The 26,337-nt window shown below is 42.4% G+C and overlaps 1 protein-coding gene across 6 annotated transcripts in view; it reads left to right on the top strand.

Annotated features, from left to right (window-relative positions):
- The window catches only part of EML4 (EMAP like 4), a 159,293-nt gene that overhangs the window by 54,461 nt on the left and 78,495 nt on the right, over positions 1-26,337 (top strand). For all 6 annotated transcript variants that reach the window (XM_059659985.1, XM_059659986.1, XM_059659987.1 and 3 more), the window contains exon 2: positions 7,991-8,173. In XM_059659985.1, the coding sequence (XP_059515968.1) occupies positions 7,991-8,173 (183 nt within the window). The remainder of the gene's footprint in view (positions 1-7,990; positions 8,174-26,337) is intronic.

The raw sequence follows: 26,337 nt of genomic DNA, 5'->3' as shown, positions 1-26,337 counted from the left end.
GTCTTTACATCTGTACATATGTGTATGGCCATGGATATACAGTTCTACTCATATATAGAATACACTATAAATCTTGCCCTGCAAATTTTTTCTTTCCAGAGTATGTTGTCACGCCTACCAGACTTATTTATGATTATAAATATACACCATCCTTTTAAAGACCTACATAGTATATCATAGTACAACCATTTATTTAATCAGTTGCCTATTAATAGTCCTTTGGGCTAGTGCTTTTTATTTATTTATTTAAACTATAAAGGCATGGTATTGTTACTGTTTTCTCATGGTTCTCTACCCATATTAGCTCCACTAATCTGATCCTCTGCCATTACCATTCTATATACAGTAAGGTCTGCCCAGTGTCTTAACATAAGTGCTTTATGAAGGGGAGATCAGAGACCATTTAAAAAAAATTTTAATATTTGTTTTTTGGGTGGTATTTTGTATCAGGTACTTTTTTGAAATGAACTTTTTCCCCCCAAAGGTTAATCGGTAACAACTTACTTTAGGATCATACTATTAACCCTCAAATCTATCATAAAATCCATCTAGTTTAGTTGTTTTTATGACACAAAACCTCAGGATTTTTTGGAAGCGCAACCCCATTTTTATCTGTTTTGGAATTTACTTTGCAAAAATGGTTTCATTTTTTCAAAAAATAAAGTAAGCAAGTCATATATGCAGTCTAGTAATCCTTGTCCCCAACCTTTTTCAAAAAAGAAAAATCACTCAACTTCTCTCCCCCATAAAAGTGTAATATACATGTTTTAATATTTATGGCATAGATGTTTCATTGTCTGTGGATGCCTCCATATACTGTCCCCTGTCCTATACTATCAGAAATAACTGTTGTCATAAATTTTGGGTATATTATTTTCTTGCTTTATAGTGTTATTCTGTAAACAATGGTATTTACTTTTATATAAAGCCCACCTGACTTGCTTTTTACATTCATCATTATATTCCTAAGATTCATACATGAGGTTACACATGGACATAGTTTATTTTTCATCACTGTAATATTCTATTGAATGTTGCTATCAATTTATTTGTGCAGTTTACAGTTGGTGGACAGAAAGGTTGCTTCTGCTTCGTTTCTGTTATGAATTACGCTGTTGTGAACATTCTTGAGCATTTCTCTTGAATTGTGTGTGTGCCAGAGCCCAGGTTGGGGAACTGGTAGGCCACCTGTTTTGTAAATAAAGTTTTATTGGAATATAGCCACACCCAATCATTTACATATTTATCTGTAGCTGTTTTTGTTTTACAAAGGCATCTTAGTAGTTGCTACGGAGACTATATGGTCTGCATAGCCTAAAATATTTACTATCTTGTCCATTACAGAAGTTTGCCTGTCCTGCTGTAAGATCAGGGTATATACACCTAGGAATGTAATTGCTGGGTCTTAGGATGTATTTTCAGTTTTACCGGATAATGCTAAGAGTGGGTTTCCCCCCCCCCCTAAAATCATTGAAACAGTTTACTTTCTACCAGTAATGTATGGGAGTGATTCCATGTTACTCTGTGTCCTTGGGAACACTTGATATTGTCAGGCTTTAATTTTATAAGTACCGCGCACTAACCGATTGCGCAACTGGAGCTCCGAGGCTTTAATTTTAATTTTAATTTTTTACCAGTTTGTTGAGTAAAAATGATATTTCATATGGTTCTAATTTTTCTTTTTTTTTTTTTTTTTTTTTTTTTTTTTTTAAATATATTTTATTGATTTTTCCACAGAGAGGAAGGGAGAGAGATAGAGAGTCAGAAACATCGACGAGAGAGAAACATTGACCAGCTGCCTCCTGCACATCCCCTACCGGGGATGTGCCCGCAACCCAGGTACATGCCCTTGACCGGAATCGAACCCGGGACCCTTCAGTCCGCAGGCCGACGCTCCATCCACTGAGCCAAACCGGTTTCGGCGGTTCTAATTTTTCTTTCTGAGGTTATTAATTAGGTACTTGAGCCTCATTACTTATGTTCATTGGCCATTTATTTTTGCTTTTCAATGAGATAGTCTAGGGATTCTTTTATTCAGGATACTAATCATTTACCAGTTTTAGGTGTTACCACTATCTTTTCCCAGTTTATGAATTGATTTTTCTCTTTATTATTGTGTCTTTTAGTGAGCATACACTCTAAATTCTTCTATATCTTATTTATAGGAACCTCCTCTGTACTTGTAGGATATAAAGATATTCTCCGTTATTTTCGAAAGGTTTTTTAATTTTTTCTTTAGTTCTTTAATATACTTGGATTTGATTTTTATGTGGGTGGAGCTAGGGACTTCAATATATACTTAATTTTAATGAATTTGTAAATTTCAATTTAACTTGCGAAGTTCAGATATTACTTCACATATTATTTTTCAGCTAGAGTATTTCTCTCTTTTTCCTCTGGGACTCTAATGACACAAATATTAGGCTTGGGGCTGTGTTCATTTTTTGCCCTATTTAGATTGTGCGAGTCATATATGTGATGTATGTATGTAATATACATACAAAGTATAATTTTTTAAATAGAAAAAGTCCTAATTTCAGAGGTTATTTTCTCTTCTTGCAAACAATTTAAAAAGCTTAGCCTGTTTCCTATAATGTAGGCAGTGAGACTGGAAAGGATTGTTGCTCTAGACCAGCATAGTTAACCCTAACTGCAAAGAGGGAAGCAGGAAAGGTATCACGAAAGATTAGAAATTTGAAAATGTAGTGCTTTCAGTTATTTAATTAGAAATATGATAGCCTCTAGGGCATTATTTTATCACAGTGCTTGTAGCACAAAGTAATTCATATTCTCAGTGAAAACTGAGTCATCTAGAAATGACTACATTGTTAGTTTGTGCCCTTGTTAGGAAGACAAGAAAGGAAATACTTCATTTTAGAACAATTTACAGAAAATCATTGACATTCAAAATTGCTAGAATGTTATGGGAATATCTCATTCTAATATACTGGATTGCCAACTTTTGGATATTTAGAATACAATATATTTATCGCTACAAAGGTAACATATATTTCTTGACAATTCAGAAGACAAATTAGCTATGATTCACTTTAGTGAAAGTATAATAAACAGCTGTTTTAAAACTATATTGAATATTAAAGTTTACTAGTTATATACAAATTTGCTTGCACCTCTAATAAGAGATTTAGTTATGCCAATAAATAGAATAGACTGATGGATAAAGGTTTATGGACCTACTTTCTCCACCACCACCACCCTCCCTCCCCCGCCTGCCCCACACACACACATGAATTTAAGAATGCTTGAAAATTCACTTGTAGTTTATATTTTAACACTCAAGGCTAGAAACTATTTTTTTTAATATATTTTATTGAATTTTTACAGAGGAAGGGAGAGGGATAGAGAGCTAGAAACATCGATGAGAGAGAAACATCGATCAGCTGCCTCCTGCACACCCCCTACTGGGTATGTGCCCGTAACCAAGGTACATGCCCTTGACTGGAATCGAACCTGGAACCCTTCAGTCCACAGGCCGACGCTCTATCCACTGAGCCAAACCGGTTAGGGCTAGAAACTATTTTTAGAAGGAGCTAAGAAAGAAGAGGAAAATGTACTTGAATTAAGAAAAAGAATTGTAAAAAGCCCCCAGAAAATAGATATTCTCTTTATTGAATAGATGTATTCTTTAAAAATGTATTGTGAATGAGAATGTGGTACCTTAAAGATTGGAAGATAAAAAATAAAAACAAAGTTTTCAAACTGAAAGGGCAAGAGTGATGAATTCTATAGTCTGAGGATGGAACTCTAATTACAATTTGCTGTGTGACCACGAGTAACTCACCTCATTTCCCAGAGTCTTAGTTTACTTATCTATAAACTAGAGGCCTGGTGCACGAAATTTGTGTGTGTGTGTGTGTGTGTGTGTGTGTGTGTGTGTGTGTGTGTGTGTGTGTATGTATGGGGGTGGCGGTCCTCTCAGCCCAGCCTGCACCATCTCCAATCCGGGACCCCTCGGGGGATGTTCAACTGCCAGTTTACGCCTAAACCGGCAGTCAGACATCCCTCTCACAATCTGGGACCACTGGCTCCTAACTGCTCAACTGCCTGCCTGATCGCCCCTACTGGCCCCCCTGCCAGCCTGATCACCCCTAACTGCCTCTGCCTGCTGGCCTGGTAGCCCCCAACTTCTACCCCCTGCCAACCTGGTTGCCCCCAACTGCCCACCCCCGCCATCCTGGTTGCCCCGCACTACCCCCCTCTGCCGGCCTGGTTGCCCACAACTGCACCCCTCTGCTGACCTGGTCACCTCCAACTGCCCCCCACCCCCAGCCATCCTGGTCGCTCCTCACTACTCCCCTCTGCTAGCCTAGTCCCCTCTCTGCCCCCCTCTGACAGCCTGGTTGCCCCCAACTTCCCCCACTGCTGGCCTGGTTGCCCCCAACTGCCCCCACCCCCGTCAGCTTGGTTGCACCTCATGGCCCCCCTGCCGGCCTGGTTGCCCACAACTGCCCCCCCTGCCGGCCTGGTCGCCCCTCACTGCCCCCCCGCCAGCCTGGTCGCCCCACACAGCCTGCTGTTCATTCGTTTGGTTGTCTCTCACTAACCCTACTGCTGGCCTGGTCGCCCCACGCAGCCTGCTGTTTAGTCGTTTGATCGTCCGCTCGGTTGCGATGGCCCCTGGCTCTTTATATATATAGATGGCAGGATGGGTTGTTGGTCTTTAGGGATAGTCTCTTTTTTCTAGCTTTAGTAATATATGAGTGCAAAGTTAATTGCCTTTCACTCGTAACAGTCCTTTATAAAATTGGAACACTGTCTAGAGGAAACTTGCTTTTAAAAAACTCAAGCTTCAGAAGCAATGCATTTTAGCTTAAATGTATGTTTAAGCAGCATATGATATGTTTTTATTGTGAAATTCATATGATATGGAAGTACTTATACGAAAAGCAAAACTTTCCCTTTATCCCCTCTCCTTCTAATCTCACTCTTCTAGTCAGAAGTAACCCAATCACCTAGACTTTTTTCTGTGTCTACATTACATACATATATAAATATGAAGTCTACTTATTTTTTAAAAGTATTGGGGGGGTGTTTTAATTATTCAGTGCATATTGTTTTGCAATTGCTTATTCCACTTGTCTTGTGGCTCTTTCAAAGTTTTAGCTTATACTCCTACCACATTGTTTTTAAATATTGTTTGGTGTCAACATATCATAGCTTATAAACCCCATTCATGGACTTTGTCATTTTCAATTTTGTGCAATAATAAACAGTATAGTAAAGACCACCACTCTACGTGATAATAACTTATTGAACCCTCATTATATGGCAGTGCAGTGCATTATTTCATCAAATTAACCCCAAGCTTGAGATAAGTACTAATTAGCATGAAGAAATTACACATGAGGAAACCAGTCACAGAGCTGCTAAGTAGCAAACAATTTACACAAGCAATGTAACACCAGAGCTCATGTACTATTCTACCATAGCTTTTATTGGGTTCCCAACAAGATTCTTGCTTCACCTGAAAAGGTGAAGAGCCAAGATTTTAGGCAGGAAGGGGTTATAGAATTTTAGAGCTGTAAGAACTGAAGAAATCAACTATTATACTCCTTTGCATCTCTATTGTGACCCTGTAATTGTATCCAAACTGGGAAACTTGAGAATGAAAGAAGGAGCATTATGATAATATTTATATTGAAATAGCAGACATATTTTCCTGGACAAATTGAAGCACATGGACACTTTAACCATAGCCTAGGTCCCCATCTTCTTTTATATGGGTTACTGCAATAGCGGCATCCTGCCTGGTCTCCTAAGATTTACGCTTTCCCTGTTCCAATCCATTCTCACATGGCAGCCAAAATGATCTTTTCAAACAAAAACCTGGTTAAGTCACTTAATAGTTTAAACCCCTTCGTTGGCTTTGTGGAAACACACACACACACACACACACACACACACACACACACACACACACAGTCCTGTGATTAGAATGCTGTGTCAGAAAGAGTAAAGGGCACTTAAATTGTAAGTTGAGGTGTGTGTTTGGGTCTCAGATATCAAGACTAGTTTGGTGACCTGAGGCAAGCTATTTAACTCAAATTGTTTCAAATATAAAATATAGTTACTATGAGGAGGGGGGTGAGATAATAAATATGAAAGGTACAGTATAAATGCAGGACATTGTTAATAGTTAACTTCATGCTTATTTTGCCCTTTGAAAAATTACCCTTATCACAGTATCCACCAGGTAATGGTAGGATTTTTACAAGCTGAACCACCTTTCATGTAACTATCAAAGTTTCACAAAGTGAAAACATTCGTCATTTTTTTAAAAAAAATCATATTTTATAAAAGTTAAGTGACTTGCCAAAAGTGAAGACTAATTACCATGTCAATTCTAAAACCCAGGGCTATAACCTTGGCATTATAACCTAATAATCTTTCTACCAGGCCCTGCGACCTTCCCAAAATAATTAAGATTATTTGTTTATTAAAATTGCATAAGTGGTTATTCTACTTTAAGTATATAACTAATCTTTGTAAATTGAGAACAATTTAGAAAAGCATATTTGAATAATTTACTGACTTAAGACCTTTGGCTTACAAGTGATGGCTTACAAAAAGGGAATTTATTGGGTTACATAATTAGCTAGGAACAGTATTGGAGCAACTCTCAGTATTGAAGGTCCAGGCCTTTAGAGGACCTTCAAAGGAGCTGGGTGTAGACAAGACTCCTTTTATCTCTTACAGCTCTAGGCCTGGCAAACTAAGAAGGATGGGCTACACCTTTCTTTCTGAGAAATTAGGGAGAATTCCATTTGGCCTAGCCCATATCTCACAACCACCCCTGTATTGTAGTAGTATCAGATCGAACCCCGTGAAATTACTAATAGTCAATCATATTTTTATCAACTAAACAGCCATTTCCTATGGTTCAACCTATTAATAGTACGGGATGGTAAAGGGGAGAATGAGGCATCATAGATTGACAGCCCTAACAGGACCTCACAAAATGGTGTAGTTCCACAAAAGAGAAGATCTGTTGCTCTTCCCACCAGAAGAAGGAAAATGGGAAAGCATTCTGGGCAGACGCCCCCCCCCCCAAAAAACAGTGACCATAATATAACATACTTACAAAGAGTTTTACGGGGTCAGCTAAATTAGATCACTATGGGAATGAAAAGGACCTCAAATATAAAAATTTCTAAAGTGAGAGACTGAATTGCTCTTACTAGTCCTTTTTCTCAAGCATCTCAGAGTTTGACAAATATCTTTTACGTAACCAGTGTGCCTAAAGCTCTTAAATTATACCTTCTGTATTTTGCTGTCATTTGTTGACTGTCAAACATGTACTGGATACATTCCTCATAATAATCTTATTTAAAGATGGAGAAAGGTTCAAAGAAATAAACTCTAAAGTTACATAGCTTTGGAAGTATTTTGTAATTGCTATGTTATAGCTAAACTTTATTTAAATAGTCTTTTAGTTATTTTTACATACTTAACGAAAATAATAGCTATGTGCTTATGGAGACCATACCCTTTCTTCATAAAGTTGAAGCATTAGGTGGAAAGAAGGAACAACAGAGAGTCTTTCACTAATTACATAGCAGTGTTTTGTAGGGTTTTTCAATATAATATTAAAGCATGCTTTCTGGCCATTGATGCTGAAGGTGAGTCGTTCTCAATCTGATATGTAAAGCAGAACTGAAGTGATTTGTATTGTAAGTTTCCAAAAGTCTACAAAGTGATATATTTAGGGAACATTTTGTTTAAAAAGTGGTATAATATTAAGGGAATTTGACCTTGGGGAAATTTTTCATAATTTTAATTATGTTTGACATATTAACTTTAACTATTTTAAATTAGTTCAAATAGCTATAAAATTTTTGTATAAGTTAATCTGTATAAAAATAAGTTCTTTTCCTTTAATTTTTCTTATCTTTTAAAAGACATATAGTTCTTGTCATTAGATTCTTAAGCAGTTTACTTAAAAATATTCCATATTTCCCTTATTTTATAGATGATAGTATATCTGCTGCAAGTACTTCTGATGTTCAAGATCGCCTCTCAGCTCTTGAATTACGAGTTCAACAACAAGAAGATGAAATCACTGTGCTAAAGGCAGCTTTGGCTGATGTTTTGAGGCGTCTTGCAAGCTCTGAAGATCATGTAGCCTCAGTCAAGAAATCAGTCCCAAGTAAAGGTAATTAATTGTGTTGTATAGCAGAAAGTGTCTTGCTTTTTGCAGCACTTTCTTTTGCAGTATTATATAAAACTTGTGTATTTTATCAGTGACATTAAAATTGGTGATATAAAACTATAGTTTCTCTTTTGGGTTACTTGTGATTACAGTTTCTTTTCTATTTCCTTTTTCTTTATTCCCAAGAAATTCTGAGAATTTTTTTTTTTTAAATTGGGAATTGTCTAATAACACTAATTGTATTTACAGGCTTTTATGTCATAACTAGAGGCCCGGTGCACAAAAATTTGTGCACTCGGGGTTGGGAGAGGTCCCTCAGCCTGGCCTGTGCCCTCTCACAGTCTGGGACCCATCAGGAGATAATGACCTGCTGGCTTAGGCCTGCTCCCGGGTGGCAGAGGGCAGGCCCAATCCCTAGGTGCAGCCCCTGGTTGGGCTCAGAGCAGGGCCAATTGGGGAGTTGGGGCACCGCCCCCTGTCATGCACAGAGCAGGGCGGATTGGGAGGTTGCGATGCCACCCTCAGTCATGCTCAGGGTAGGGCCGATTGGGGGGTTGGGGCACTGCCCCCTGTCACACTCAAGGCAGGGTCCATAGGGAGGTTGCAGCGCCACTCCTGTCATGCACAGAGCAGGGCCCATCAGGGGGGTTGGGGCTCTGTACCCTGTCACACACAGAGCAGGGCTGATCAGAGGGTTGGGGCTCCGCACCCTGTCACACTGATCCCGGTGCTGGGAGGCCTCGCTGTTCTGCTGATCCCAGGGCCAGGACGCCTCTCGGCTCCCCTGATCCCTGGCCTGGAGGCCTCTCGGCTGCTGATAACCATGGCCTGTAGGCCTCTCGGCTGCTGATAACCATGGCCTGTAGGCCTCTCGGCTCCACTGATAACTGGGGCCTGGAGGCCTCTCGGCTCCGCTGATCTCTAGCCAGGAGGACTCTCGGCTGCTGATAACCTGGCTGGGAGGCCTCTCGGCTCTGCTGATCATGGGTCCGGGAGGCCTCTCGGCTCCGCTGATCGCGGGGCCTCCGACTCCGCTGATCACGGGCCTGGAGCGGGCCGGGAGGCCTCTTGGCTGATCACCGGGGCCGGGAGGCCTCTGGACTCCACTGATCACCGGGACTGGGAGGCCTCTCGGCTCCGCTGATCACCTGGGCTGGGAGGCCTCTCGACTCTGCTGATCACCTGGGCTGGGAGGCCTCTCGGCTCCGCTGATCACCGGGGCTGGGAGGCCTCTCAGCTCCGCTGATCACCTGGGCTGGGAGGCCTCTTGGCTCCGCTGATCGCGGGGCCTCTGACTCCGCTGATCGCGGGGCCGGGAGGCCTCTTGGCTCCGCTGATCGCGGGGCCTCCGACTCCGCTGATCACCGGGGCTGGGAGGCCTCTCGGCTCCGCTGATCACCGGGGCTGGGAGGCCTCTCGGCTCCGCTGATCACCGGGGCTGGGAGGCCTCTCGGCTCCGCTGATCACCTGGGCTGGGAGGCCTCTTGGCTCCGCTGATTGCGGGGCCTCTGACTCCGCTGATCGCGGGGCCGGGAGGCCTCTTGGCTCCGCTGATCGCGGGGCCTCCGACTCTGCTGATCACGGGGCCAGGAGCGGGCCGGGAGGCCTCTCGGATCCGCTGATCACTGGGGCCGGGAGGCCTCTCGGATCCACTGATCACGGTGCCTCCAACTCCGCTGATCGCGGGGCCAGGAGGCCTCTCGGCTCGGATGATAACCGGGGCTGGGGGGCCTCTAGGCTCTGCTGATCGCAGGGCTGGGCCGACTCTCGACTCCCTGATTGCGGGGCTGGGCCGACTCTGGCCTCCGCTGATCTCGGGGCCGGGAGGCCTCTCGACTCTGCTGATCCCAGGCCCTGAGGCCTCTCTGCCCTGCTGCTTCAGGGCTGTTTGGCTTCGCTCTGCTTGGAGCCTGAGTATGCAAATTAACCGCCATCTTTTAGCTTCTATAATTGAAACATTGTATCTTTTGGAGTTGTTGCTTCAGGAGCTCAGAGCCCCGCAGCTTCGGGGATCCTTGACTTTCTCCATCGCTGGGGCAACCAAGCCTCCTATTCTCAGCTGCCTGGCTGCCAGCCGCCATCTTGGCTGACAGTTAATTTGCATATCTCACTGATTAGCCAATGAAAAAGGTATCGGTCGTACGCCAATTACCATTTTTCTCTTTTATTAGTATAGGATATTTGTGTGCATTTAGTATTTTCCAAGTAAATAACAAATTCACTGAGGGCAGGTACTTTTGAATCAATGCCCTTATCATTACAGAAATGATTTAAATTATTATAGTTTAAACTAGAGGCCTGTTGCACGAAAAGATTCGTGCAATAGGCCTTCCCTTCCCCTGGCTGCTGGCACCGGTTTTCCTCTGGCACCCGGGACCCAGGCCTTCGCTCTGGCTGGAGCCGCCTTCAGTCTTCGCTCCACCGCTTTGCACCTACGTATGCTACTTAACCGCCCGCCATCTTTATTGGTGGTTAATTTGCATATCTCACTGATTAGCCAATGGGAGGTGTAGCGAAGGTACAATTGATTACCATGTTTGCCTATTGTTAAATAGGCTAGCTTCATTCTGAGCCTTCTGTGGTCATTAGTCAGCAGAATCTCCACAATACAATGGGAATTTTAACTTCCAGTCATGGGGAGTTTTCACATGTTGAGAGAGTTTGGAGCAAATGAAGTGCGGCCTTTCCCTTTCTCCAATCACTCAGAAAGAATTTATAATTCTTTCACATTAATCAAACAATTGAACATTCACTTTCATAGATCTTACTGATTTCTTAGTAGTGTAAGTGAACATAGGCATGATTATTCCCATTTTGGCAACCGGAAAAGTGAGGGTAGTCATTGGCTCATTACTTCTCTACTGATTACTTCTCTATTGATTAACCTACGGAGGAGGCTTACATAACTTATAGAATCTAGGCTAGATAAAAGATAGTTAACCAGGATATGACGAGTAAATTTGTTAGAAAGATTATGAATTCAGTTTCTGGATGTTGACTTTGAGGTACATATAGTATATAGATGATATTATAGATGGCTGGAGTCTAGTGCTCATATTAGTCTTGGCTAGAATAAGATTTTGGAAAATGTTCATCTTATGGATGATAGTTGAAGCCATAGAAAGGGGATGTAAAATGAGAACGAGGCTCAGGAAAATTCTGAGCAGGAATTTGACAGCAGTAACTATAGCCACTCTTTCAAAAAATTTGCCTGAGAGGGGAAGGTAGTACCTAGAAGAAGATGCTAAATTAAAGGCCAATTTTAATTTTAATTTTTTAAGATGTTTCTACTTGATCACAAAGATATCTTGAGGATAAAAGTGCAGCAGAGAAGGTGATATTGGTGGTGAGCGGTGATGGTAATAGATGAAGCAAGTTTCCTGTTAGTTTAAAAAAGGATCTTAGAGCAGGTAAAAAACTAGTCTTAGACAGAAAAAAGATTTATCTCTTTGCATGAGATAGCAAGTGAACTTTGCTATATATCACAGTTGTCAGGGCTGGAACTTCTCTTCCTTATCACTTTCTCCTTAGGAGACAGTGATGTCCTTTAAGAAAGTAAGACAGTTCCTGGATGGTGAAAAAAGAGGAGTTAATATTTGGAATGGTGCCCTAGCTGGTTTGGCTCAGTGGATAGAGCGTTGGCCTGCAGACTGAAGGGTCCCGGGTTCGATTCCCGTCAAGGGCACATTGGTGCAGGAGGCAGCCAATCAATGATTCCCTCTCATCGTTGATGTTTCTCTCTCTCTCTCTCTCTCCCCCCTCCCTCCCCCCTCCCTCTCCCCCCTCCCTCCCCCCCTCCCTCTCCCCCGTCCCTCTCCCCCGTCCCTCTCCCCCTCCCTCTCCCTCTCCCTTTCTCTCTGAAATGAATAAAAAATAAATTAAAAAATGTTTCAAATGGTTACAAACATTAACTTCCCACCTCCATGCTCTCAAGGTCATTCAGCATTTCTCTCCATAAAAATGCTGAATGACCTTGAGAGCATTGAGGTGGGAAACTTTGGGGGAGGGGCATCCTGCCTGGTTTTGTGGTTCTCATTCTTATCCCTCCCACCCTTACACATGCTGGGGCTAGGAGTGGCGACTTAGAAATGGCAGAATTCATCTTTTCTATTAGCAGTTAGTAAGATAAACGACAAGGGTCTTGAGAGTTCGGCAAACAACTTGGTAGAAACCACTTTAGTTAATAATGTTATATTGTGATTTTTACTTTTTTAAAAAAAATATATTTAATTGATTTTTTACAGAGAGGAAGGGAGAGGGATAGAGAGTTAGAAACATCGATGAGAGAGAAACATCGGTCAGCTGCCTCCTGCACACCCCCTACTGGGGATGTGCCTGCAACCAAGGTACATGCCCTTGACTGGAATCAAGCCTGGGACCCTTCAGTCCGCAGGCCGACGCTCTATCCACTGAGCCAAACCGGTTAGGGCTGATTTTTACATTTTTTTAGAGTCAAACTTGAATATTGCCAAGATAATGCTAGGTTAGTGTCCACTATACATATATGTTTTTTGTTGTTAATCCTCACCCGAGGATATTTTTTCCATTGAGTTTTAGAGAGAATGGGGCGGGGGTAGCGGGAGAGAGAGACAGACAGACAGACATTGATGTGAGAGAGACATAGCAATTGGTTGCCTCTCACACATGACCTTACCAAGGCTGGGGATCAAACCTGCAACTCAGGTACACTCCCTTGACTGGGAATTGAACCCACGACCCTGTGGTGGGAGGGCCAACATTCTTAACCACTGAGAAACACCAGCAGGGCCACAGTATTTTTTGGAGGTTCTAGCAGGGGAGCGCAGCTACTCGTATACCCTTACCGAAGACCGGTCTTCTCCTCTAGGGGGAAGGTTGTCCTCTTCTAGTGCGCAGCTTCGGGAGGGACGCACATGGATCGGTGAGGGAGGAGGGGGACACCCGCCTAGCCAGCCAGATCAGCCGAATCAACCCTGTCGATCAATGGGGTGACAGATGTCGCAGCCAGATCACCCTCACATCCCACAGTATTTTTAAAAGCTTATTTTAAATAGTTTATGAGTCTAAAAAAATTGATTTTTTTATTATGTTAGAACAGCAATACATTGTAAATCTGTTGAAAAATTTTAAATGTTTTCTCTTGTTTTTTACTTACTGAGGTCTTTCAGTAAAGGAATATAAGAAAAATTAAAGGCTGCTTTTAAAATTTGGTAGATGGATAATATTTTGTATAACACATCAGTTACTTAGCACTTACCTGTTTAAGTGTCACAAAATATAAATTCAAGTAAATATCTGTAGTTTCTATTTCTTAGGAACATACTTTTTGTAAGTCATCCTTTCTAAACTTTTTCTAGTTGTCCTAAAACTGAAGATAGAACCAAAAACCCTGTGTATATATTGTTTTTTCCCCTGTGCATACATACACATATACATATGATAAAGTGTAATTTATACATTAGGCACAGTAAGGGATTAACAATAATAACTAATAATAAACAATTATAACAATATATTGTAATAAAGTTCATGTGACTGTGGGCTTTTTCTTTCTCCCAAAATATCTTATTGTACTGTACTCACTCTTGTGAAGATATAAGATGATACAATGCCTATGTGATGAGATGAAGTGAGGTACTCAGAACAGCGTGCAAATTGAAAGTTCTTTATTTCTGAAATTTTCTGTTATTTTTGGACCATGGTTAACCATGTGTTACTGAAATCTTAGAAATCAAAACCACAGATAAGGAGGGCTTATTAAAAGCTAAGCTTCATTTTTTTTTTTAGTATGTTATGCCAGAAACTTAACTGAGATAGAAAGTTTTCCCAGTAGTTTTTAAGGTGCCAGTCATTTAAATTTCTCATATACCTCTATTCTGTTGGAGAATTCTTTCCTTTTGACGGCATATGCTCATAATATATGCACCAGTTGCAACTGAATCCCTGCCAAAAGAAAAAAAAGTTACCTGTACTTTGTAGCCCAGGGAACACTTTGGAAGTTTTAACTGCTAGGAAGACAAATTATGTCACAGCTGGTGCCTGGGAAACTTATTAAGACCTTTTGGGGTGACCAAATGAATGTAATTTGAGAACACAGCCCAGTGGCATTAGGTGAAGATAAGCTGTTAGTACACAATGGTGTAAAAGCAAAGGAGTAAAAATTTATCTGAGGGAAACTGTTGGTAAACCAAAAGTATCAAGCATTGTAACTGCTTCTTGAAAAATGAAAGAACCCAGAGGCATAATTGGACCATAGAGGATGTCAGTTCTCCAAAAGAAACATTCATAATTATGTAGAATCTGGGATGGTGTGTACCAGCACAGATGTGTATCATTTGGCTCTTATTCCAAATAACATCTGGGAGAAGATAGGGATTGCCATGGGTTTTCTGTAAATGTTGTTAATAAGTAAATATATTAATCAGGTTGGAAGGTGTGAATTTCCTTGATGGGGCCCTTAGGCTAAAATGACTCATAATTGTGGTAGAGGATGGGAGAGTGTCTTGTTATTTTGACAACAGATCAAAGACTTCGAAGCTGCTCTTTGTATGCAGAAGCCATTGGGTGGATATTACCCCAGACCAGGCAGCAATTACCATTCATAGAATTCCATTTCTCTGTGGGTCAAATCCTTCTTTGGTCATTTCTACTCAAAATATACTTTTAAAAAATTAGTGGCCAGGAGTTAACAGAACTAAAATACACCTTCCTGGGAGATAAAAGAGAAGGGTACAGATAAAATTCTAAGTGGAAAGATAAATTTTGATGCATTATAAATAGTCTTCAGTCTCCTCAAAGAATGAAGAGATTGAAACAAAAGGTGGCAGGGAATTTGAAAATATGAAGAGAGTGGAAGAGGTCTGCTATTGGAGCTGTGGAGCATATGATAGAGAATCTAAGATAAATGAAAGATTTTGATTATTAACTAGAGTTCTTTCTCCATGGATCATATTTATCATTCTCCTAATCAAAAAATGTTCCCATCCTTTATGGCCTCAAACTATTTCCATTTTTTGTCTTTTATTGAAATCATCTAAAAAATTTTTTGTATGTCTCTTTTTGTATATTATATTTGGTGTTTCTGCTAGATTATATACTATTTGAAGGTAGGGACAGTTTCCTACTAATATAGCTGGCCTAGTAATGACTCAATACATACTTGTTAAGTTGAATGTGGGAAGAAAAAAGTTATTGAAATAGGAAGTTGTGATTTAAAAAATTACTGCTTTGGAGGGAGGGATTGGGATAGATGCAAGAATAAGAGGATATTGTGGATGAGGGTAGCAAGGATTTTAGATTTTGAATATGCAATAGTTCTTAGTGATAACTTTACTGTGTGAGTCTTAGAGTACACTGAGGTTCATTAGTATTTACGAACTGTCAGGCTAAGACATTGGTCGGCAAACTGCAGCTCGCGAGCCACATGCGGCTCGTTGGCCCCTTGAGTGTGGCTCTTCCACAAAATACCACGTGCGGGCGCGCATGTACAGTGCGATTGAAACTTCATGGCCCATGCGCAGAAGTTGGTATTTTGTGGAAGAGCCACACTCAGGGGGCCAAATAGCCGCATGTGGCTCGCAAGCTGCAGTTTGCCAACCATTGGGCTAAGGTATCAAAGGTCATCTGCTTAGGATTGTCATCAAGGAATATAAACTATTCATGTCACGTCATGGTAAAATAATATAAAGAATAAAAATTATCATTGGCTTTCAACCATGGGATTATGATGGTTTCCACTGTGGTTGAAACCTTGGTTTATAGCTTTTAGCTAAATTTCTCTTATTTCAGTTGGGTTGCTGCTCAGAAATAGAACTACTGTACCTTTGGGTACTAGAGGCCACTGTTGCTTCTAGTCTTGCCGGCTAGCCTTTGAGAGGGTTATGACCTTCATAATGCCCAAGCACTGGAGGAGAAGGATGCATATATATGCAAATGGCATATATATACCTAATGAGGCATTACAGTTAAATTTCTAATATTCTAAATTTCAAAGAATACACTTTAGACTTCTCTGTTGAAAAACAAGCATTCACTCACAGACCCTTTTTGTTTTCTGCATGTGCTGTACTTAACCTTAGACAATCAGTCACTCTTTTATTCAAATACTAAGGATTCCGAGCACTGAGAGTTATCTCAAATTAAGCTGTAGGGTTGAAAGTGGCCATGAGAATCTTCTGGTCTTTTCTTGCTCTTTACATAAGTATCTGGGGGACCTTGATATTTAGTACTATTATCTGCTTAGATATTTTCTTTCTCCCTACTCCCTCTGATGAATTGCTTTCTGTTACCCTGGTACAGCTCAAAATGTCACTCTCTCCTGGGTAGAATTATTCCTTTCTACTTATTTACCTACCTTTCTTCTGCCTGGACTCAAATCTTGTTTCCACAGCCTATTATAATAACCTTGAGCACCTTAATAATCTCTCTAAGCTTCAGTTTATTCATCAGCAAAATTGGGATGATAATAGGAAATCCCTTTTATTATGGTGAAGGTTAAAGGATATAACAATTATAAATTATTTAGGACAATACCCAGCAAATTGCATGTGCTTGATGATTAATATTACTCCACACAATTAACTGTATGGACAGTTTTCTGTTTCCTACATCTTTTCAGTGTACTAGGCACTGTTTTAGTGCTGGAGATTAAAGAAATAAAAGACTTTGTATTTGCCCCTAAAAGGCTTCAAATAAAGTGAGAAAACAGGTATGTCAATAAATACAATATTAATATGATAATTAGTATTAAAAAGGTAAATTTAGGGTGCTGTGGGAGCACCTAGGATAAATACCTAACTCAAACTGGAGTTGAAGGTTTCTTGCAGGAGGTAGCATTAGTACTTGTCTACCTTCATGGTCTTAAATTGGTGCCAGTTTACATATTGTTATCTGAATTGAGTACTTCAGAATTCTCTTTCTAACCCAGTGGTCACCAACTGGTGGTCCGTGAGGTCCGAAAGGTTGGCGACAGCTGTACTAGAGTGTTCTGCTTGTATGTCCCTCAGAATTCATGTCCCCAAACTGACTTGATTAACATTCCATAAAACTACTTCCTCCTTTCCATTCATGCTACTTAGTGCTTGTTTCAGGTCTCCATGATCTCATGCTTAGACCATTGTCCTGAAATCTGCTCTGCTAATAGCCTCTAGATCAGCAGTTCTCAACCTGTGGGTCGCGACCCCTTTGGGGGTCAAACGACCCTTTCACAGGGGTCGCCTAAGACCATCGGAAAACACATATATAATTACATATTGTTTTTATGATTAATCACTATGCTTTAATTATGTTCAATTTGTAACAATGAAAATAAATCCTGCATATCAGATATTTACATTACGATTCATAACAGTAGCAAAATTACAGTTATGAAGTAGCAACGAAAATAATTTTATGATTGGGGGTCACCACAACATGAGGAACTTTATTAAAGGGTTGCAGCATTAGGAAGGTTGAGAACCACTGCTCTAGATTATTTTCTCTAAAATGTAAATTGACCTAAGTCCTTCCCCTCCCACCCCCACAGTTTAAAACCCTTTAGTAGTCTCTATCCTCTATAGATAAAGTCTTTATCATCTAACTCCTGTTTACGTCTCCCATCTGGACTCACCCTTCCTATTTGGACTCTGCCCTCTCTTACTCCACATTCTCACCACATAAAGAGCTTTTTTTGTCTACTCCCACCCCTGCTCATGCTACACACACATGCACACCCCACTTCACAGTTAAATTCTTTCTGTTCCTTTATACATACTGGAATAAGATCTCAGTATTTTATTACCTCCATGTTACCTGGCTACCTCTTATTCTTTAAGACTTTGTTCTGCATTTCTTCCTCTAAGCCTTTCTTGAGCTCTGTGTCTGTAATCATACAGAATTATGTGTCTTTTCTTTGTACTTTCACAATACTCTGTTACTGTACTTACTACGTTTTCATTGCCAGTGTGATTCTTTTGCAAGATTTTAAATTCCTTGATGCCAGGTATTCTTTTGTAAACACAAGGCTAGGATCATAATAGACCCTGAGTAAATATTTGATGTGTAGGTGCATGATGAATACATGTTAATTTAGGCACAGAGCAGTAAAAGTACTTAGTTTAGGAGTTCAAAATAAACTGAAGCATAAGGTATAAGATTGGGAGTGTCAAGAAATGAGCCTAGACTGGTAGGTAGAACCCATCGTGAAAGGTTTTCTTATGCCTTGCTAAGGAATTTAGTTTTTATCCTGAGGGCACTGAGAGCCATTAAACTTTAAGGATTTTAATCTGCGGGGTAGCAGGTAGATTTACAGTAATCCATTAATTATAAGACCTATATTTCTTGCATTTTAACATTTCTGGAATTGTAATGCATCTTACAATTGATTGTGTCTTATAGTTCTCATAGGCAACACTTCTTTCTAGTGGTATTCAAGATAATGGTGCATATTACAGTTGATGATATATTAAATTTAAAGACATACAGCATGTTTTAGAAAAATCATTCTGGCATAGTGTAGAGAATACCTTAAGAGCAAGATAATACTGCAAAAAGAGAATATAGAAATAAACTGATGAACATAATCCAGAAGAGAAATTTGAGGCAGTAGTGGTGAAGATGCATTCAGTCATTTAGATATTAAGTGCTTTGTATGTGTACCAAGCACAGTGCTAAGCATGGGGAAATATATACAAGAATCATCAAGGAAGTAAGGTTTCCAGGTAGAGTTAAGAATCATTATAAATGGTGATAAGGACTATGAAGGAAGTAAAGGGGGTAGTGAGAGAGTAAACTAGAGAGGCATTTTAGATAAGGGGATCAAAGAAGCCTTCTTTGAGGAAGTGGTATTGAGTTGAAATTTAAAAGATGAGAATGAACCTTCCAGGTGAAGAACTTTCTAAAATAGAGGAGCAAATGCAAAAGTGTTGATGCAAGAAAGGATAGGGAGGAAAAATTGTATTCAAGATTTTGGTCATAAGCTCAAAAACAAATCTACCTTGACTCTTATTTCACAAGGCTAGGAACAAAAATTGGTCAAAATGGGTCATAGACCGCATTGTAAGGGTTAAAACCAATAACACTATTACAAAAAATATAGGAGAAAATTTGTGACTCCTTGGGTTTGGCCAAAATGCTTAAACAGGACATGAGTACAAATAATAACAGAACAGTCAATTAATTGAACTTCATCAAAATTAAAAAACCTTATTCTTTCAAAACTGTTTTGAAAAGAAGCTACAGAACAGGAGAAAATATGTGCAAAACATGTATTTGTCAAAAATTTTTTTATCTAGAACAGTGGTTCTCAACCTTGGCTGCACATTAGAATCACCTGGGAATCTTTTTAAAATCCTGATTTCTGGGCTTTATCCTCCGGAAATTCTGTTTTTTTGTTACTAATGTTGTGGCCCCACCCCATAACAAAGAAACAGAATTTCCAGAGGATGAGGCCCAGAAATCAGGATTTTACAAAGATTCCGAGGTGATTCTAATGTGCAGCCAAGGTTAAGAACCACTGATCTAGAATATATGAACAACTCTTACAACTCAATAATTACGAAGACAGCCCATTTTAAAAATAGAGAAAAGATTTGAACAGACACATTACCAAAGACGATATATGATCTCTATATATAAAACCCTAATATGCAAATAGACCGAATGCTAGAACAACCAAACAACCAAACAGCCAGTTGCTATGATGTGCACTGACCACCAGGGAGTGCACGCGGAACATGGCGGGCATCAGCAGCAGGTGGCAGAGCACGGAACATGGTGGGTGTAGGCTGCAGTGGGATGGTGAAGCAGTTGAGTGGGGGCGCCAGACCAAGGTGGGGCACCGGTTGCTGTCATTGGGGCGAGCCTCTGGTGGTTACTGAAAATTCTTTGCTCCTTGTGTACCACGGTCCTGCCGGCGCTTGCACCTGCTGCTGGCCCCAATTGCTCTGCACTGTCAGTGGGTGCGAGTGGCAGTTGCTGGCCCCGATTGTCCCTGAGTCCTTCTCTACCTCCCCCTGCTCCTGAGGGGCGATTGGGGCTGGCAGCCACCACTCACACCCATTGATGGGGCGGTGCTATCAGTGCCTGGGAGCAGCAGCGGCAGGGGGCGGGCCACAGCAGGAAGGGCTGAGCGGGGGCACGGAGGATGGGCTGAGACCTGCCCCTGTGCTCACCGCAGCTTCTCGGCCCACAGGTCCTTTCAAGATGCATGAATTCATGCAATGGGCCCCTAGTATCAAATAAGTGAATAGAACACCCTCAGGTTAAATTCTAAATGAGTTACAGAGGACTTAATATTCCCCATGAAAAAAAATATTTAACACCTTTAGACATTAAAGAAATGCAAATTAAAAACATAGTGAGATACCACTACATGCTCACCAGGATAGCTAAAAGTAACAAGATTGGTCATTCCAAGTATATTCAAGGATGTGGAGCAATTAGAAACTCAGTGCAGGTGGGAATGTAAAATGCTACTGCCTCTTTTTTTTTTTAATTAAATCTTTATTGTTCAGATTATTACATTTGTTCCTCTTTTTCCCCCCCATAACTCCCCTCCTCCCAGTTCCCGCCCCACCCTCCGCCCTCACTCCCCACCCACTGTCCTCATCCATAGGTGCACCATATTTATCCAGTCTCTTCCCACATCTCCCACACCCCTTTCCCCCCCAAGAATAGTCAGTCCATTCCCTTTCTATGTCCCTGATTCTATTATGATCACCAGATTACTTATTCACTTGATTCTTAGATTCACTTGTTGATAGATGGATGTTTGTTCATAATTTGTATCTTTACCTTTTTCTTCTTCTTCCTCTTCTTAAAGGATACCTTTCAGCATTTCATATAATCCTGGTTTGGTGGTGATGAACTCCTTTAGCTTTTCCTTATCTGTGAAGCTCTTTATCTGACCTTCCGTTCTGAATGATAGCTTTGCTGGATAAAGTAATCTTGGTTGTAGGTTCTTGGTATTCATCACTTTGAATATTTCTTGCCATTCCCTTCTGGCCTGCAAAGTTTCTGTTGAGAAATCAGCTGACAGTCGTATGGGTATTCCCTTGTAGGTAACTGGGTTTCTTTCTCTTGCTGCTTTTAAGATTCTCTCTTTGTCTTTTGCTCTTGGCATTTTAATTATGATGTGTCTTGGTGTGGTCCTCTTTGGATTCCTTTTGTTTGGGGTTCTCTGCGCTTCCTGGACCTGTAGGTCTGTTTCTTTCACCAGGTGGGGGAAGTTTTCTGTCATTATTTCTTCAAATAGGTTTTCAATATCTTGCTCTCTCTCATCTTCTGGCACCCCTATAATTCTGATGTTGGTGCACTTGAAGCTGTCCCAGAGGCTCCTTACACTATCTTCGTATTTTTGGATTCTTTTTTCATTTTGCTATTCTGGTTGGGTGTTTTTTGCTTCTTCGCATTTCAAATCTTGGCCTTGATTCTTGCGCTCCTCTGGTCTGCTGTTGGGAGTCTGTATAGTATTCGTTGTTTCAGTCCGTGTATGCTTAATTTCTAGTTGGTTCTTTATCATAACATCGAAGGTCTCATTAGATTTCTTGAGGATCTCACTACATTTATCGGCGGCTTCTAGACAGTTCTTAAGAGACCTTAAAAGTGTGGTTCTGAACTCAATATCCTCCATTGACAGTTTTGTCCTGTTTCTTTGTCTCCGCATTTTTTATGCTTTCTTGGTACACCCCCTAGTGGTCTTTGTGCGCAGTCTTGTTGCCTTTAAGCCTTTATTGTTGTCGGCAATACTGGGGGTGATTTGACCTCCAGGCTAACTGGCTATGAGATTCAGCTGTGTCTGCAGTGGGAGAGCTTCTGTGCTGGATCTCTAGGGCGGTGCTAATCTATCGTTTGCCTAAGGCTATCTGGCAAATGGTTCTGTACAGGGCTTGGGCGGGGCGGGTCCCCGGGGATCTACAGGGTGGGCCGGAGCGAGCAGTTATGGCTGCTCTCAGTTCCGTCCCTAGGGGCTCTGCCTCACAGAGTCCCAGCAACCGCTGCAAACCTTGGAGAGAAAGCTGCCTTCGAGTTCCGACCGAAGCCAGACAGTCCCGCTTCTCCCGTTTGAGTCTGGGTCCCTAGAGATTCGCCCGGATCTGGAGCTCAGAGTCTGAAACTCCCTCCCAATTGAAAACAACAACCGCGCCCTCCGCCTCCAGCCCGCTCCGCGTGCACTCCGCACCTGAGTATTTCACTTCAGCACTGCGCCTCCTCTGAGTCTGGGTATGATATTCTCTTTCCTCCTAGTTGTAGAATTTCCACTCAGCCAGCCTTCCTGTGGTTCTGGATGATGTCCGTTCCGTCTTTTAGTTGTTTTTTGAAGTGGTTGTTCGAGGCAGCAATCTCCGGCATTAACCTATGCCGCCATCTTGGTTTCCCTAGTCTTGTAGTCTTCGCTACTGCCTCTTTGGAAAAAAACCTGGCAGTTTCTTAAGTTAAAAATTCACCTACTATACAACCCAGGTTATTTACCTTTAAGAATGAAAGCATATATCAATATAAAGACTTATACACTTAGTTCACTGTAGCATTATTTACAATAGTACAAAACTGGAAACAACCCAAATGTCAAAAGGTAAATGAATAAAGACATGGTGGTATATTTATATAATAGATAGTTGGGGTCTGTCTTGACAGTATGAGGCAAGACTGATCTTCAACAAAGAAGATAGAGATACAACAAAGATGTAAAGGTTCTACAGGAATTACCAAGGATGTTTGATTTAATTTTTAAAATAGTCAGATTTTTAATATTAATCAGGTAATTTAACAACATTGAAGGAGTTTTAACCCTTTGCGGTTGTTTGTCTACTCTCAGCCACCAAAGCTTTTTTACCGTTCCGGTCGTATGTCTGCTCCCAGCCACCACAGCAAGGAACCGTACAAATCTTAACTCTATTTATTCATGTATCAGCTCATAATTTCTCTGAAAGCTCGTAAGTATCTAAGCGACCTTGTCACGAACCAAAACATTGCCCCGACAAATCGGAGATATCGAAACTCAATATAAACAAACGCGGTCGTTCCACACTCGCTATGCAAAACACTGTGGCGAGTCAGTCACCTTTTGAGAGTGAAGAAATTGACAAGCTTTGGAGATACTTCGCAGAATTTCAAATAAAGCTTTACAAGTTACGTTTGACTGTAATTAAGCATTCTCGCTTGTTAAGATATTTCAAAATAATACTCCAAAATGGCAAAAAGAAAGTTACCGAAAGAAGTGTACTGCGAATCTGAAAGTAACGATGAAGAGTTTTATTTTGGCACCTTGAATACTGACTCTGATGTAGAAAGTGATAACGTTTGTAGTGATTCTACTAGTAGTGACGTAGTTCCAAAAAAGAATTAATAAATCTTGTTTATCCTTCATAATCTTGCATGTTATGTATCACTGCTCTTTCAATGGAAATTAATTCCGACCAGTACAACACCCATGTCCAAATTTAATACGACTGCAAAGGGTTAAAAAGAAAAAGTGACCCACAATTTTACCATAATAATGTAGGTTTCTGTTTTTCCCGCTTTTATCAAAGGTTGAAGGGAGTACACATGATCAGGTCAGTGTCGCAGAAAGATAAATTTGACAGGTGGCTAGAAGAGCAATGCAAGGGTTCTGAATGAAGGTGAACCAGCTTGTGCCAATTGGAAAGATGGAGATCGAGGAACAGGAACCACCAAATTTGGGGATATCAGAGAGAGAATCAGAAACAATCCTATCTAATAAAAGAGAAACATGGTAATTAGCTGTACCTACACTATCCTTCCCATTGGCTAATCAGGGTGATATGCAAATTAACTGCCAGCCAAGATGGCGGCCGGCAGCCAGGCAGCTTGAAGCGAACAGGAGGCTTTCTTGCTTCAGTGATGGAGGACTTCAGCGTTCCCCGCCGGCCTCTGAGCTTGCAGTTTGAAACATTGTTACAAATATAGAAGCTAAACAAAACCCCAGAAACCTGCTTTCAGCCAGCCGGGATCTCAGAGCTGGAGTTGATACAGTGTTTCGACTATAGAACCCAAACAAACCAGATACCTGCTTTCAGCAGCGAAGACCTAAGAGCTGGAGCCAAGCCTCAGAGCTAAAGCTGGCCCAGAATAAAAAAAAAAAGAAAAAAAAAAGGAGCGGTTGGGAGCTTCAGTCACCCGCCAGCCTGAAAACAGCCCTCAGCCCCTCACCCAGACTGGCCAGGCACCCACCCCAGTGGGGACCCCACTCTGAAGGGTGTGTGACCCCACCCTGATCCAGGACACCCTTCAGGGCAAACCAGCCGGCCCCCACCCGTGCACCAGGCCTCTATCCTATATAGTAAAAGGGTAATATGCCTCCCGGCACCGAGATCAGCGTGACGGGGGCAGCGCCCAAACCCCCTGATCGCCCTGCAGCTCTGTGGGTGACAGGGGGCGGGGCCACAACCTCCCTATCCGTCCTGCTCTGTTAGGTGACCGGGGAAGGCGCCCCAACCCCCTGATCAGCCCTGCTCTGTGCCTGATGGGGGGAGCTCCCCAACCCCCTGATCGCCCTGCGGCTCTGTGTGTGACAGGGTGCGGCGCCCCAACCCCCTGATCGGCCCTGGTGTGTGTGTGACAGGGTGTGGCGCTCTCCCCCCCCCCCCCCCACGGGCCCTGCTCTGTGTGTGACGGGGTAGAGCCATAACCTCCCCATCAGCCCTGCCCTGAGTGTGACAGGGTGCGGCGCCCCAACCCCCTGATCTGCCCTGCTCTGTGTGTGACAGGGGGGACCTCCCCAACCCCCTGATGGGCCCTGCTCAGTGCATGACAGGGGCGAGCTCCCTAACCCCCTGATGGGCCCTGCTCTGTGCGTGACAGGAGGGAGCTCCCCAACCCCCTGATCGACCCTGCTCTGTGCGTGACAGGGTATGGAGCCCCAACCCCCCTGATGGGCCCTGCTCTGTGAGTGACAGGGGGCAGTCCCCTAACCCCCTGATTGGACCTGCTTCGTGCTTGACGGGATGGCGCCGCAACCTCCCCATCGACCCTGCCTTGAGTGTGACATGGGCGGTGCCCCAACCCCCCAATCGGCCCTACCCTGAGCGTGACTGAGGGTGGCATTGCAGCCTCCCGATCCGCCCTGCTCTGTGCATGACAGGGGGTGGCACCCCAACTCCCCAATCGGCCCTGCTCTGAGCCCAACCAGGGGCTGCACCTAGGGATTGGGCCTGCCCTCTGCCACCCGGGAGCAGGCCTAAGCCAGCAGGTCATTATCTCCTGATGGGTCCCAGACTGCGAGAGGGCACAGGCCAGGCTGAGGGACCCCCCCCTCCCCCGAGTGCACAAATTTTTGTGCACCGGGCCTCTAGTCCTATATAATAAAAGCCTAATATGCTAAGTGTCTGGTCGTCCATTCAACCAATCAAAGCCTAATATGGTAATGATATGCTAAGGCCACTCAAACGCTCACTGTAACGTGCGCTGACCACCAGGGGGCAGACAGTCGACCAGTCAACCAGTTGCTGTGACGTGCACTGACCACCTGGGGGCAGACGCTCTGGTAAGTTAGCTTGCTTCTGGGATCAGCCGATCAGGACTGAGTGAGAAGGGCCCGACAAGCCCTGGAGCCCTCCCACAGTCCCTCCTCGGCTGGCCAACCTCCCACGTCACTTCCCGGCCCTGATTGTCTACTGGTGGTGTCCCTCGGCATGGCCTGTGCCCTCTCACAATCCGAGACCCCTTGAGGGATGTCAGAGAGCCGGTTTTGGCCTGATCCCACAGGCCAGGCCAAGGGACCCCACTGGTGCACGAATTTGTGTACCAGGCCTCTAGGTGGTTTATAACTTGAATGGCAGGTAATTAGATGCAATTTACTTGTAAAGTGATGCAACTAATCAATGTTCATCTCATCCTAACCCACCTTTGTACCTTTGGACTGCCTAGGCCCACCTCCTACCTGCCTCTTAAAAAAAAACAACTAGTTTCTGCCCTAACCGTTTTGGCTCAGTGGATAGAGCGTTGGCCTGCGGACTGAAAGGTCCCAGGTTTAATTCCAGTCAAGGGCATGTACCTTGGTTGTGGGCACATCCCCAGTGGGAGGTGTGCAGGAGGCAGCTGATCGATGTTTCTCTCTCATCGATGTTTCTAACTCTCTATCCCTCTCCCTTCCTCTCTGTAAAAAATCAATAAAATACATTTTTTTAAAAAAACCTAGTTTCACCAACTATTCTTTTTTTCTTCTAACCATTTTTTCAGAGTCTTCCTCT

The sequence above is a fragment of the Myotis daubentonii genome, chromosome 12, assembly GCF_963259705.1.
Source record: "Myotis daubentonii chromosome 12, mMyoDau2.1, whole genome shotgun sequence".
NCBI lineage: Eukaryota > Metazoa > Chordata > Mammalia > Chiroptera > Vespertilionidae > Myotis > Myotis daubentonii.
This window is presented reverse-complemented; position numbering and strand designations above follow the sequence as displayed.